The 14,148-nt window shown below is 49.8% G+C and overlaps 2 protein-coding genes across 6 annotated transcripts in view; one reads left to right on the forward strand and one right to left on the reverse strand.

Moving 5' to 3' along the window:
• The window catches only part of ZSWIM1 (zinc finger SWIM-type containing 1), a 48,351-nt gene that overhangs the window by 4,082 nt on the left and 30,121 nt on the right, over positions 1 to 14,148 (forward strand). Inside the window, exons 5-6 of one of the 5 annotated variants that reach the window (XR_001828897.2) lie at positions 2,022 to 2,032; positions 2,203 to 2,280. The exons of 1 other annotated variant lie outside the window; for it this stretch is intronic. Coding sequence is in view for 3 of the 4 variants with exons in the window: in XM_017541251.2 (XP_017396740.1) it covers positions 2,203 to 2,877 (675 nt within the window). In the remaining variant the exon portion in view is untranslated. Of the gene's footprint in view, positions 1 to 2,021; positions 2,033 to 2,202; positions 3,322 to 14,148 lie in introns of those variants that run through there. 3 more of the 5 variants (XM_017541254.2, XM_017541251.2, XM_017541255.2) reach the window with 3 other exon arrangements.
• Positions 3,319 to 14,148, reverse strand: part of ACOT8 (acyl-CoA thioesterase 8) — a 16,687-nt gene continuing 5,857 nt past the window's right edge. Inside the window, exons 3-6 of the mRNA XM_017541256.2 lie at positions 10,300 to 10,525; positions 5,842 to 5,999; positions 5,127 to 5,321; positions 3,319 to 3,546 (exon numbers count right to left, since the gene is read on the reverse strand). Coding sequence (XP_017396745.1) covers positions 3,428 to 3,546; positions 5,127 to 5,321; positions 5,842 to 5,999; positions 10,300 to 10,525 — 698 coding nt within the window. The 3' untranslated portion in view covers positions 3,319 to 3,427. The remainder of the gene's footprint in view (positions 3,547 to 5,126; positions 5,322 to 5,841; positions 6,000 to 10,299; positions 10,526 to 14,148) is intronic.

Genomic DNA, 14,148 nt, shown 5'->3' on the forward strand with positions numbered 1-14,148 from the left:
TTTATTGAGACAGAGTCTCACTCTGTTGCCCAGGCTGGAAACTCGGCTCACTACAACCTCCGCCTCCTAGGTTCAAGCAGTCCTCACACCTCAGCCTCCTGAGTAGCTGGGATTACAGGTGCCCACCATCACACCTGGCTAATTTTTGCATTTTTAGTTGAGATGGGGTTTCACTCTTGGCCAGGCTGGTCTTGAATTCCTGACCTCAAGTGATCTGCCCTCCTCAGCCTCCCAAAGTGTTGGGATCACAGGTGTGAGCCACTGCACCTGGCCAAACCTATTTTTTTCTTAAATGAAGTTTGTTTATTTTATTGAAACGGAGTCTTGCTGTCGCCTAGGCTGGAGTGCAGCGGCGCCATGGTAGCTCACTGCAGCCTCAAACTCCTGTTCTTATATGATCCTCCTGCCTCAGCCTCCTGAGTAGCTAGGACCACAAGTACCCAGCTAATTCTTTTTTCTTTTTTTTCTTTGTAGAGACAGGGTCTTGCCATGTTGCCCAGGCTAGTCTCGAACTCCTGGCCTTAAGCAGTCCTCCTGCTTTAGCCTCCCAAAGTACTGGGATTACAAGTATGAGCCACACCACTGTGCCCATCCTTTAAATAAGTTTAAAAGACAACTTAATAGCACTACTGTATGTGGAAAGCCTACTTGCCACAAAGAGAAGCTAGCTATAAAAATAAAAGTAGTGAAAATGAAACGTCATTAAATCTTGCCTAAATGCTGTTGCCTGAAAGAGGCCCTGACCTGAGATCCACTTTCTGGCTCTTTTCTAAAAAAAATGGAGATGAGAAGTGTTAGAGAAGTACTTTTTTTTTTTTTTTTTTTTGAGATGGAGTTTCACTCTTGTTGCCCAGGCTAGAGTGCAATGGTGTGATCTCAGCTCACTGCAACCTCTGTCCCCCAGGTTCAAGCAAATTCTTCTGCCTCAGCCTCCCGAATAGCTGGGATTACAGGCATGCACCACTGTGCCCAGCTAATTTTGTATTTTTAGTAGAGACAGTATTTTTCTCCATGTTGGTCAGGCTGGGCTTGAACCCCCAACCTCAGGTGATCCTCCCGCCTCGGCCTCCCAAAGTGCTGGGATTACTGGTGTGAGCCACCGCACCTGGCCCAAGAAGTACTTTTTAAAAACCAATCTGAGAGCTTCTCAATTTGTAGTCAGAAAGATTAAAATAGACTTAGGCTGGGTGTGGTGCTCATGCCTGTAATCTCAGCACTTTGGGAAGCCAAGGTGGGAAGATTGCTTGAGGCCAGGAGTTTGAGGACAGCATGGGCAACATAGCGAGACCCCCATCTCTACAAAAAGAAAAAAAATTTTTTTAAATAACTGGGTGTGGTGGTGCATGCTGGTAGTTCTAGCTACTTTGGAGGTTGAGGCTGCAGTAAGCTATAATCATACCACTGCACTCTAACCTAGCCAACAGAGTGAGACTCGGTCTCAAAAAAAAAAAAAAAAAAAAAAAAAACAACGGGGGGGGGGAACCACCTCCTGATTCTGATGCAGTGATATTTACTCTAGTACACATCACCCAAAAACCTCAGGTACCAATACTTGTGTATGTCCCACCTTTGGACAAACACTGGCCTGACCAAGCACTTCCTTTACTAGAAACAGAAGTGGACCCAGAGGGAGACTGCCTTGCTGAGGTCACACAGGGAGGAAGTAGCTGACCTGGGGTGGAACGTGAGTCCTAGGCCAGTATACTTTTCACAGTTATGGCAACTGGGGCCGTCTGCAGACCTGTCCTCTCGGTCCAGTTTGGAAGAGCCTGACCAGAGATGTGGAGGCCAGGTGTCCAAAGTTGAACAAGCTCCGAGCTGGTCCTAAAGGTTGGCTTGGAGGCCCAAGAGATTGGCTTGGGTTTCGGCTCATGTCTGGTTTTCCAGCGGGGGCTGTCAGAAGAACTAACTGCCCCTATGGGAAGGGAGTACAAAGGGGACAAAAGGGGTACCAGCCCCAGGCACTGAAGCTCATCTCTGTCTTTCTCTCTTCTTGCTGCCTTGGGCCTGGGTCATTTCAGACAAACCTCAGGTAAGATGTGACTGGGCTCCCCCGCCACTGCGGCAGCAGCTCCCGCCCTCCTGGGTGCTGTCCCAGGGGTGAAGAGGTGGGGAGGCACAGCTGGGAGTGTGGGGGATGGTGAGGGAAGGGGTACATGGATGACTTGCATTTGCCCTGACACCCGCCCACCCACCCTGCAGCTCTACACCCTCGCCGTGATAGGCCCAGGGCCGCCAGATCGCCAGCCAGCCCAGATCTCTCGCCGCTACTCGGACTTTGAGCGGCTGCACCGAAACCTGCAGCGGCAATTCCGGGGCCCCATGACTGCCATCTCATTCCCCCGGAAGCGCCTGCGCCGTAATTTTACTGCAGAGACCATTGCCCGCCGTAGCCGGGCCTTTGAGCAGTTTCTGGGTCACCTGCAGGCAGTGCCGGAGCTGCGCCATGCCCCGGACCTGCAGGACTTCTTCATGCTGCCGGAGCTGCGGCGGGCACAGAGCCTCACCTGTACTGGCCTCTATCGTGAGGCTCTGGCACTCTGGGCCAATGCCTGGCAGCTGCAAGCCCAGCTGGGCACCCTCTCTGGCCCAGACCGCCCCCTGCTGACCCTGGCTGGGCTGGCCGTGTGCCACCAGGAGCTGGAGAACCCTGGGGAGGCCCGGGCTTGCTGTGAGAAGGCCCTGCAGCTGCTGGGGGACAAGAGCCTCCACCCTTTGCTGGCACCCTTTCTGGAGGCCCATGTACGGCTCTCCTGGCACCTGGGCCTGGACAAACGTCAATCAGAGGCTCGGCTCCAAACCCTGCAGGAGGCAGGCCTTACCCCCACACCACCCCCCAGTCTGAAAGAATTGCTCATCAAGGAGGTACTGGACTAATCTAGGATGCTTGCCTAGATTTAAGGCCACTATGAGGAGAGGGGCTGCCCCAGAATGCAGGGGAAGAACGTGATGAGGACAGAATAGCTGGAAGGTTGCAGGGGGTGCTGGGAGCCCCTAGAAGTTCCAAAAGAGAATGTAAAGCAGATCGAGGAAACTTACTTCTGTTGAGCTGGGCTCAGGATGAGCTTTGGCTGGGGTTGCCCTAGGATAGTACGGGGAAGAAGTCTGACACAGCCTCTCCAACTTATAAACAAACAGCCCGGGGGCTGTGGCGCAGGTCAGGGGGCAATGTTCCCTTGTTGGCTGGACCCCAAGCCTGGGGAAGTCCTCAGCTAGGTGAGGCCTCCTAGCTGAAGGTCAGGTACTCTGCCCCTGGAGTTGAGGGAGGAAGGCAAGGCTGCAAGTCTGGCCCAGGGGAATTAAAAGCCAGCCACTCCAGTGGTATCTGTCTCTTTATTGGATGTGAGGGCCAGCAGGACTGTAACTCCTGTCTCAGGAATGGTGGTAGACAGGTTACTGAACCCCTAGGCCAAGCTGGTACCTCTGGCTACAGCTTGCTGTCTGAGACCTGGGGCTTCACTCGGATCACACCCTCTTGGGCACAGGTCACAGCTAGGACTCCATCCCGACGCCACAGTCGCCCATGGACCAGCCCCCGAGAGCCACCTGTGGGTGAGGTGAAGGGTAAGGATGGCCTCTCTACTTTAGAACAGTCAAATGCACTTCTTTGTTTTTTTCTGAGACAAAGTCTCACCATGTTGCCCAGGCTGGTCTCAAACTCCTGGGTTCAAGGGATCCTCCCGCCTCAGCCTCCTGAGCAGCTGGGATTACAGGCACACATCACCATGCCCGACCTCCAAGTGGACTTCTTGAAAAGGGTCTGGCCCAGGACAGGGCTGCCCAACACAAGGGTACACTGAGTGTTGTGGCTGCTCCAAATGCCCCTTCATGAGCTTATGGAGAGTCATTGAGGAGTAACTCCTCCCACAGGAACCCCGCTTGACATTTTAAAAGCACTTTCACATATTTGCTCACTTCCTCAAAAAAATCACAGAGGGAGGAGCTCTGAGAAGTTTCCTTCAACAGCTCGGCCAAGCAGAACTGCTGTACCTCTGGCCACTTGTGTTAGGAAACCTATTGGAATAAATCAAGCCAGGTCCTCCAAGTGGTAATTCATGAAAAATACCCCTATTACCACCACCAAGGGGAAGAAGGGGCTCAGCAGAGAGGACCTGAGGCCATGAGGTCTGGCCTCTTCCCTCCCCACCTGAAGATTCTTTCTCCCTTGCTGGCTTGGGGCCTGAGTTTGATGTTTATGAGGGATGATTGCTGGTTTCCCTTACACATAGCAGAGCTCGCTCTGTCTCGTAGTAGCCAAGAGAAGCAGTTATATGTTGTCCAGTTTTCCAGACCATGACTGAAATCCAGAGGGGGTCAGGAATTTGGCCCAGGCTGAAGCCAAATATGAACCCATGTCCTCACTTCAAGGTTATCAGTCTTGGACTGCGATGCTATTGATACTTGAGAGTACCCCTTATCTGAGTATAAGAGTCCATAAGTTTTGTCCTTGGCTTATCAAGCGAAGCTTTTCTTCATTTGAAATGTACTCCCTTGGAAAGGAGGTCAGGGTTCTCAAGCTAGACATTAATGAATGAGTCTCATTTCTCTCTCTCCCCTACGAGGAATGTCCTAGCAGTGAGGCCCTTAGAGACCACTGAATGCCCTGATCCCAATCAGGTTAATCAGAATCACTTAGAGAACTGAAAAATACGGTTTCCTGGACCTTATCCAACTGAATCCATCTGAATCAGTAGGACCTGATCCTACTGAATCAGAATCTTGAGGGTGGAATCAGAATCTATTTTGGAAAAGCTTCCCCAAATGGCAGTCTGATGGGCTGCCGGGTTTGGATACCACTGCTGTAATGTAACCCTTTTTGTTTAGATGGGGAAACTGAGGCTCGGACAAAGATGTGATTTGCCCAATGTCATACAGAGAATCTGAAGTGGTTCTGGGACTAGAACTAGGTCCCTGAGTTAAAGTGAATCACATTCCCAGCATGTTCTAGAAATTTAGAGCAGAGCTGGTGTCCCAGCCTCACCCTCTCATTCCAAGCCTGGGAGGGAAGGAAAGGAGGTGACCTGTGCAGCGCACACAGGAAGTCGGGGAAAGTCAGCATCACCCAAGAAAGCAGGCTCCCTGCCACCCAAGGTCAGTGCCCTTGTCCCACATGGACCCACACTCACCAGCCCAGGGGCTCTCGCACTCATAGAGCATCCAGTGGTCAGCTCGGAAGGGGGCGTGGAACCACATGGAATGATCCAATGAGACCATGAAGTGTACCTTGTGCTGGCACTGGTGAGGCAGCATGGCAGTGCCCAAGAAGGCATAGTCGGAAATGTAGGCGGCCACGCAGCAGTGCATCTTCATGTCGCCCTCACCTGCAACAGGTCCCCATCAGCCCTGGGCTCCTGGGCTTTCCAGCTCAGGACCTGCAGGGAGGTAGGGGAAAAGGGACTCCCGTGCATGGATGTGCAGACTGGTTGCTGCACAAGAGCGCTTGGCCTACAGTGTGTGTGTGTGTGACGGGATAAGCGAGATGAGCAAGGGCTGAAATCCAGTCTTCACTACCCAGGTCTCCCACACTGGGCCCCTAAAGTGGTGTCTTCCTCCAATTTACACGGAGGCACTTTACAGTTATCAGCAGAGCTGGACAACAACCCCAGTGAGGTGCCTTGCCTTCCCCAGAAAGGCCTGGTGTTGGGATTATAGTCACCTCCACATTCTCCCCATGCAAAGGGCTGAGAGGGCCCAGTGAGAAGCTGAGCCAACTTCCCCATCATGCAGATAAGGAAACAGGCCCAGAGAAGGGAACTAATGTGCCCAAGGCCACACAGCAAATGAGTGGCAGGCCTAGACCCCTTGGAGAGTCGTTTCCTCCCATCCGTGGGGTCCTCTTACCTATGTAGCCCTGGGCTCGCACCCAGAACATCTGTTTGGGCTCCATTCTCTGCAGCTGGCTCAGGGTGGGTGGGTTTACAGGCTTGATCTCAATGGGCACCTCCTGAGCAGCAATTTTGTTGAGCAACACTGGGTACCTCTTTTGGAGGTTCGGGTCTCTGAAAGTAAAGGGGAGACGGACAGGGTGAGACCCAGGAAGAGAGGAAGTCTCATCTGCATCGCTCTTCTGACTCCCCTCATTCTTCCACAGGGACTCCTGATATCCTCAAAGCTCCCTTCCCCTCATGGCAGGCCAGATAGTGCAGGGTTTGAATCCCTTCTTTGCCATTTATGAGCCATGTGGTCTTGTGCTAATTAGTAATCTCTCTGAGTCTATTTTCCCATCTGCAAAATGTGGATAATGATAGTAACCTACTTCCTAACCAACACTGCGAAGACAAGGTCAACACATCATAGTAATAAGGCATACCCTATAATGCGCACTGTTGAAAGCATTGTGCATCCGACAGTATTCCTCACAACAACCCTGTGAGAGAGGTACCATATTATCACCCCCTTTTAAACACTGAAAGAAGCACAGAGTCCATGTAGTTTGCTTAAAAATTGGAGAAGACAGGATTTGGACTCAGGCAATCTGGGTCCACAGTATGATTTTTTTTTATTTTTATTTATTTATTTTTTTTTTTTGGAGACTGAGTCTCTGTCACCCAGGCTGGAGTGCAGTGGCACGATCTTGGCTCACCACAACCTCCGCCTCCTGGGTTCAATCGATTCTCCTGCCTCAGCCTCCCAAGTAGCTGGGACTACAAGTGTGTGCCACCATGCCGGCTAATTTTTGTATTTTTAGTACAGACAGGGTTTCACCATGCTGGCCAGGCTGGTTTCGAATTCCTGACCTCGTGATCCGCTCACTTCAGCCTCCCAAAGTGCTGGGATCACAGGCATAAGCCACTGGGCCCGGCTTATTTTTTATTTTTTTAGAGACAGGGTCATCTTCTCAGCCAGGATGGAGTGCAGTGGTGCAGTAAGCTCACTGCAGTCTCCAACTCCTGGGCTCAAGCTGTCCTCTTGCCTTGGCCTCCCAAGTAGCTGGGACTAGAGGTATATGCCACTGTGCCTAGATAATATTTTTACTTTTTTTTGTAGAGATGGGGTCTCTTTATGTTGCCCAGGCTGGTCTCAAAATCCTGGCCTCAAGTGATCCTCCTACCTCGGCCTCCCAAAGTGCTGGGATTAAAGGAATGAGCCTCTGTGCCCAGTTACTTCATTATTCTTTTTTTTTTTTGAGACGGAGTTTCGCTCTTGTTACCCAGGCTGGAGTGCAATGGCGCAATCTCGGCTCACCGCACCCTCTCCTCCCGGGTTCAGGCAATTCTCCTGCCCCAGTCTCCTGAGTTGCTGGGATTACAGGCACGCGCCACCATGCCCAGCTAATTTTTTGTATTTTTAGTAGAGACAGGGTTTCACCATGTTGACCAGGATGGTCTCGATCTCTCGACCTCGTGATCCACCCGCCTCGGCCTCCCACAGTGCTGGGATTACAGGCTTAAGCCACCGCGCCCGGCCCCATTATTCTAAACACTCAAGAAATGGGCTGCCTGACTTGGCCTGAGTTACCTAACCCTACGCAGTAGGGAGCATTGTGTTCCCCCAAGGGGAGGAGCCCATTCCATGGAATTCCCTTCCATACGGTGACAAGCACCCATAGTGCTCTGCACAGGTACTGCCATTTTCACCCCCATCCGCTAGAGTGCTGCCCAATAGAACCTTCTGTGATGATGGAATGCCTATATGCACTGCCTACAATGGTAGTCACTAGCCACACCTGAAACGTGGCTAATGCAACTAAGGAGCAGAATTGTTCTATTTTTTTTTTTTTTTTAGATGGAGTCTCACTCTGTTGCCTAGTCTGGAGTGCAGTGGCTCAATCTCAACTCACTGCAACCTCTGCCTCCCATGTCCAATCGATTCTCCTGCCTCAGCCTCCTGAGTTTACAGGAACATCACTACTCCTAGCTAGTGTGTGTGTGTGTATTTTTAATAGAGATGGGGGTTTCACCGTGTTGGCCAGGCTGGTCTCGAACACCTGACCTTCAGTGATCCACCTGCCTCAGCCTCCCAAAGTGCTGGGATTAAAGGCATGAGTCACTGCACCTGGCCCTATTTAGTTTTAATTAACGTAATATAGCCACAAGTGGCTAGAGACTACCTTACTGAACAGCACAGATCTCAATTCAGGGTCCTTTAACAGTGCCTTCCTTTCATTTCAGCAAACATTTGTCGAATTGCAAGCACACACCAGGCCCTGTGTTTTTCCTGTTAAGTGATATAACTACAATTTACTGCCATTGCGCTAGTTAGTACTAGCACACTAAGTGCCTTATCTCTCTTATCTCATTGAATCCCCACAGCAGCCTTATGACGTAGGAATATGATTAGCACCATTTTATAATTAAGAGCACTGGCTCAGAGTGGGAAAGCAACCTGCCCAAATTCACACAGCTAGTAGGGACAAAGTCTAGAATTGAATCCAGGCCTTTCAGGTTCCCAAACCCACATCCATTCCATCATACCCTGTTGCCTTCCCAGTGTCTAGCACAAGAATAGAGACCCTCTCTCCTTATGATACAGCTAAGAAGTAAGCAGGGCAGAAATGAGCATTCCCATTTTTTAGGAAAAGAAACTAGGGCCCTGAGAGCCTGGGGAATTGGGCAATGTCCCATAGCAGGTGAGCGTTAACAAAGGCACAGCCCTGGCCAGATTCCATGTCTGTCCTGTGTCTGGACCCAGAGCTTTCCCTTGCATTAGCATTTTCAAACATTATTACGTGGTCCAAATAAATATATTTTACCAGGTATTCCAAATCTCTAACATGCTCCCTGGTGGTCTAATGGTTAGGGGGAAATGCATATTTGTATTTTTGTACATATGTTTTATATACATAAAAACATGTAGCCAGACTTGGTGGCTCATACCTGTAATCTCAGCACTCTGGGAGGCCAAGGCGGGCAGATCACTTGAGGTCAGGAATTCAAGACCAGCCTGGCCACCATGGCAAAACCCCATCTCTACTGAAAAATATATATAAAAATTAGCTGGGCATGGCAGCATGTATATATGTGTATGTACACACACACACACACACACACACACACACACACACACACACACATCTCAGCCTGTAATCGTAGCTACTCAGGAGGCTGAGGCATGAGAATTGTTTGAACCCAGGAGGCAGAGGTTTCAGTGAGCCAAGATTGTGTTACTGCACTCCAGCCTGGGCAACAAAGCAAGACTCCATCTCAAAAAAACACAAAATGCACTAAGGCAAAGACGGTGACCAATCAAATATAGGCCATAGCTCTGCTGCAGAGTCCTAGAGGACACTCACTCCTGGCGCACATTAAGTCCTAAGCTGCTGGACCAGGGGCCTGAGGGCAGAGAGGGAATCACTTAGGGGACTGGGGATTTTATATATATATCCCTAGTCCCCTAAGCCTTGGGAGGACTGAGGCAGGTGGATCACCTGAGGTCAGGAGTTTGAGATCAGCCTGACTAACATGGAGAAACACCATCTCTACTAAAAATACAAAATTAGCCAGGTGTGGTGGCGGGTGCCTATAATCCCAGCTACTTCGGAGGCTGAGGCGGGCTTGAGCCTAGGAGATGGAGGCTGCAGTGAGTCAAGATTGAATCACTGCACTCCAGCCTGGACAACAAGAGCAAGACTCTGTCTCAAATTTTATATATATATGGAGAGAGAGAGAGAGACGTGTGTGTATGTGTGTGTACACACACACATACACACACATATATTTTTTGAGACGGAGTCTTGCCCTTGTTGCCCAGGCTGGAGTGCAATGATGCAATCTCAGCTCACTGCAGCCTCTGCCTCCCCCTCCCAAGTAGCTGGGACTACAGGCATGTGCTTCCACACCTGTTAATTTTTGTATTTTTTGTAGAGATGGGGTTTTACCATGTAGCCCAGGCTGGTCTTGAACTCCTGGGCTCAAGTGATCTTCCCTCTTGGGCTTTCCAAAGTACTATGATTACAGGCACGTGCCACCGTACCCAGCCCTAGCCTTATTTTATTTTTAAATTAGAGATGGAGTCTTGCTATGTTAGCCAGGCTAGTGTCCAACTCCTGGTCTCAAGCAATCCTCCTGCCTTGGCCTCCCAAAGTGCTGGGGTCATAGGTGTAAGCCACCACACCCAGCCAAGCCCTTCATTTTATGCCATGACCCAATATAGACACATATCAGAAACACACACAACTGAACCTCAAGTTTCACAAAATGATTCCTGCTTTTAATACATACATATTATTCACTCCAATATCTTCTTTTCTAGTCTATATTTTTTTAATTCTGGTCAAGACCCACTAAACAATTCCATGACCCACAAACGGATAGCAGCTATATTTTGAAAAATCTGCCCTGGAACCTCCAGGTCTCTCACCTTAAATACTGGTCAATGAGGGCCTCAGAGTCAAGCAGCTCTTCTGGCGGTGGCACTGTGGGCATGGAGAACTGGTGCTGCAGGGGGCTGGGCTGGGCCTGCTGGAAGGAGGCCTGGCAGATGAAGATGGGCTTCCCATGTTGCACGGCCTTCACAGAGCGCACTGAGAAGCTCGACCCTGTTCGCGTCCGCTCCACCTGGTACAGTACTGGCACCTTTGGGTCCCCTGCAGTGGGCACAAGGGCACAGTGGGTCCACAGGTCCCGTCATCATCACAATGCCTGACAGGCACTCTGCTACTCATCTTCCATTCCATTTCAGCTCGGTAACTACTAACTGAGGTCTGCTAAGGTCCAGGCACTAGGGATACAGAGAGACCACCAGGTCCTGTCATCAGGCTGCTCCCTGTGCAGGTGGAGCTCCTCTCTAATAGCACAAACAGCAGAGACATTGATAGATTCCCTGCATTCAAATCCTGGCTCTGCCACTCACCAGCTTGTGACTCTTCACTTCTCTGGGGACTGTGCTCATTTGCAAACTGGAGATCATCATGGTACTCACACCTTACAGGATTTGAATGATAATTAAATGAGTCCATAGTTGTAAAGTGTTTAGAATAATATCTGGCATATACTGAGGGCTCTGTAAGTGTTTGTAAAATAAAATTAATACTCCTTGCTTCTGTCTTGCTCTATCTGTGCTTGGGATCTTGTCATCAGTCCCAAACCATTATTCCAGATCAGTAAATCTAGCCTGCTGCCTGTTTACTGCTTACTTTGCTGTTGTTCTTTTTGGAGAACAAAGGCTATTTATTCAAAGCTTGCTTTTTGTTGTTGTTGTTGTTGGTTTTTGAGATGGAGTCTTGCTCTGTCACCCACACTGGAGTGCAGTGGTGTGATCTTGGCTCACTGCAACCTCCACCTCCCAGGTTCAAGCGATTCTCATGCCTCAGACTTCTGAGTGCCTGGGACTACAGGCATGCACCACCGGCAGCTAACTTTTTTTTTGGGACAAAGTTTCGCTCGGCTGCCCAGGCTGAAGTGCAGTGGTACCATCTGGGCACGCTGCAACCTCTACCTCCCGGGGTTCAAGCAATGCTTGTGCCTCAGCCTCCCAAGTAGCTGGGACTACAGGCGTGTGCCACCACACCTAGCTAATTTTTGTATTTTTAGTAGACATGGGGTTTCACCATGTTGCCTAGGCTGGTCTCGAACTCCTGACCTCAAGTGATCAACCCAACTTGCCCTCCCAAAGTGCTACAATTACAGGCATGAGGCACTGCACCCAGCCAGTCAGAGCTTGTCATAGCAGGAAGTCAACCACCATCACTTGCTTTTGGCAGAGACTCAGAGGCAGGCAAAGGAATGGGAAAACTCTGTAGTGGGAAATAAAGGCTTCAGAGATGCCCTGATTGGAAGCTATTGGCACAGGGAAGCTGTAGGTGGGCTAAGTAGAAGTGGGACATCCAGCTGGGCACAGTGGCTCACGCCTGTAATCCCAACACTTTGGGAGGCCGAGGTGGGTGGATCACCTAAGGCCAGGAGTTTGAGACCACCCTGGCCAACATGGCAAAAACCCTATCTCTACTAAAAATACAAAAAATTAGCCGGGCATGGTGGCATGCACCTGTAATCCCACCTATTTAGGAGGCTGAGGCAGGAGAATTACTTGAACCTGGGAGGTGGAAGCTGCAGTGAGCCATGATTGCACCATTGCACTCCAGCCTGGGCAAAAGAGCAAAACTCCATCTCAAAAATAAATAAATAAGCAGCAGCAGGACATCCTGTGTGATTGGTTAGGGATGCATATTTGACTTTCTCGAGTTGGTCCTAGGTTGGAAGCAGGGGCAAAAATTAGGGAAGCTGTCAGTTATTAATCAAGTCCTGGCTTTGAGGGCCAACTGTTAGAGTGGTCGTTATTTGGCTTGCTAGACTGGTTGGTAAAGATAGTGGTCTGAGCTGGGTGCAGCGGCTCACACCTGTAATCCCAGCACTTTGGGAGGCTGAGGTGGGTGGATCATGAGGTCAAGAGTTCTAGACCAGCCTGGTGAACATGGTGAGCCCCTAACTCTACTAAAAATAAAATAAAAAATAAAAAAAGCCAGGCATGGTGGCAGGTGCCTGTAATCCCAATTACTTGGGAGGCTGAGGAGGTGAATCACTTGAACCCAGGAGGTGGAGGTTGCAGTGAGCCACTGCACTCCATCCTGGGCAACAACAGAGTAAGACTCCATCTCAAAAAATAAAAAATGAATTAAAAAAAAGATAGTGGTCTGACTTGTAGACAGTAGGCTGGCTTCCTTTGCTGGTTGCTGCTATTATGGATCAGAGTTCTGTTTGTTTTTTTGTTTGTTTGTTTTGAGATGGAGTTTCACTCTTGTCACCCAGGCTGGAGTGCAGTGGTGTGATCTTGGCTCACTGCAACCTCCACCTCCCAGTTTCAAGCAATTCTCCTGTCTCAGCCTCCCAGGTAGCTGGGACTACAGGTGTGCACCACCATGCCCCGCTGAGTTTTGTATTCTTAATAGAGATGGGGTTTCACCATGTTGGCCAGGATGGTCTTGATCTCTTGACCTCGTGATCCACTTACCTTGGCCTCCCAAAGTGGTGGGATTACGGGCATGAGCCACTGTGCCTGGCCTCAGAGTTCTGTTTTCATACATGGTCTAGCCACTGGCTGTTTGTATATTCAGCCTTTCCCAGGCAAGGGCTGCTGTCAGTCAGTCACTTCACGCCTGATGTATATGGAACCCATTTGGTCCTTCCCTGTCAGGTGTCTCTGCTCCAAAGCAGAGCTGAGGAAGCCTGGGCAACATGGGGAGACCAAGTCTCTACAAAAAATAAGAAATAAAAATTAGCTGGACATGGTGGCATGTTCCTATGGCCCCAGCTAATCAAGAGGCTGAGGCGGAAGGATAACTTGAGGCCAGGAGATCAAGGCTGCAGTGAGCCATGACTGCATCACTATGCTCCAGCCTGGGTGACAAAGCAAGACCTTGTCTCAAAAACAAGAAGAACACCACCACCAGAGTAGAAGGCACTGGCCAGGGATAAGGCAGCCAACAAGAAGCAGGTGAGGGAAGATTTGGAGAGGGAGCTTCCCTGGTTTCCCTGAAGTTCTCACTTTGAGTCAGGCTGACCTTGGGGAACCCTGACATCTGGGCCATGAAACATGTTGGGAATGACTTTCAACCTTCAGTTGAAAGAAGCAGGTCTAGAGAAGCGTTGCTTCCTCCACCCTGATCCAAACAGGGAGTCAAGTAGGCACCAGGGCTCAATCAACAGCAATAAACATCACCGTTTGAAACCAACTGGCTTGCTCAGCTGTCTGTTATCAGGCACTGCCACAAGTAGGAGCTTTTATCAGAATGGGAGCTTCTCAAGGTCAAAGGCGTCTGAGAAGGGCTTACCAAGAGTCCAAACACCAGAGATAGCTACCTGTGCAGTCTGCTTTCAGACACTGGAAGGAAGTCTCCCCTCCCTACCACCAAACTTGAGGGGAAAAACAAAAAAACCTCTAATCCAATCCTTGGTCTGCAGGGAAGCTAAAGTGCAGATTCCTTAGGAGGATCACAGAACCTTCAGTACTCTGGTACCTCTCAGTGTGAATGAGTTCCAGCCCCATTCTTGAAAATTGTTATATGAACAGAGCAGGTAGGCCCTGAGGCATACTGAAGGAAGGGAACTAACGATTATGAAGTGATGCAGGGTGCCAGACAGCATTAGGCAGGGTGTATGTTTCCTCATGTTGGTCTCACAATAACTAGGCAGAACCATTCTTACCCCACTGTACAGATGAGGAGACTGCTGCCTTAAAATACAATTTTTTTTTTTTTTTTTTTTTTTTTTG

The sequence above is a fragment of the Cebus imitator genome, unplaced genomic scaffold (assembly GCF_001604975.1).
Source record: "Cebus imitator isolate Cc_AM_T3 unplaced genomic scaffold, Cebus_imitator-1.0 Scaffold132, whole genome shotgun sequence".
NCBI classification, from domain to species: Eukaryota; Metazoa; Chordata; class Mammalia; order Primates; family Cebidae; genus Cebus; species Cebus imitator.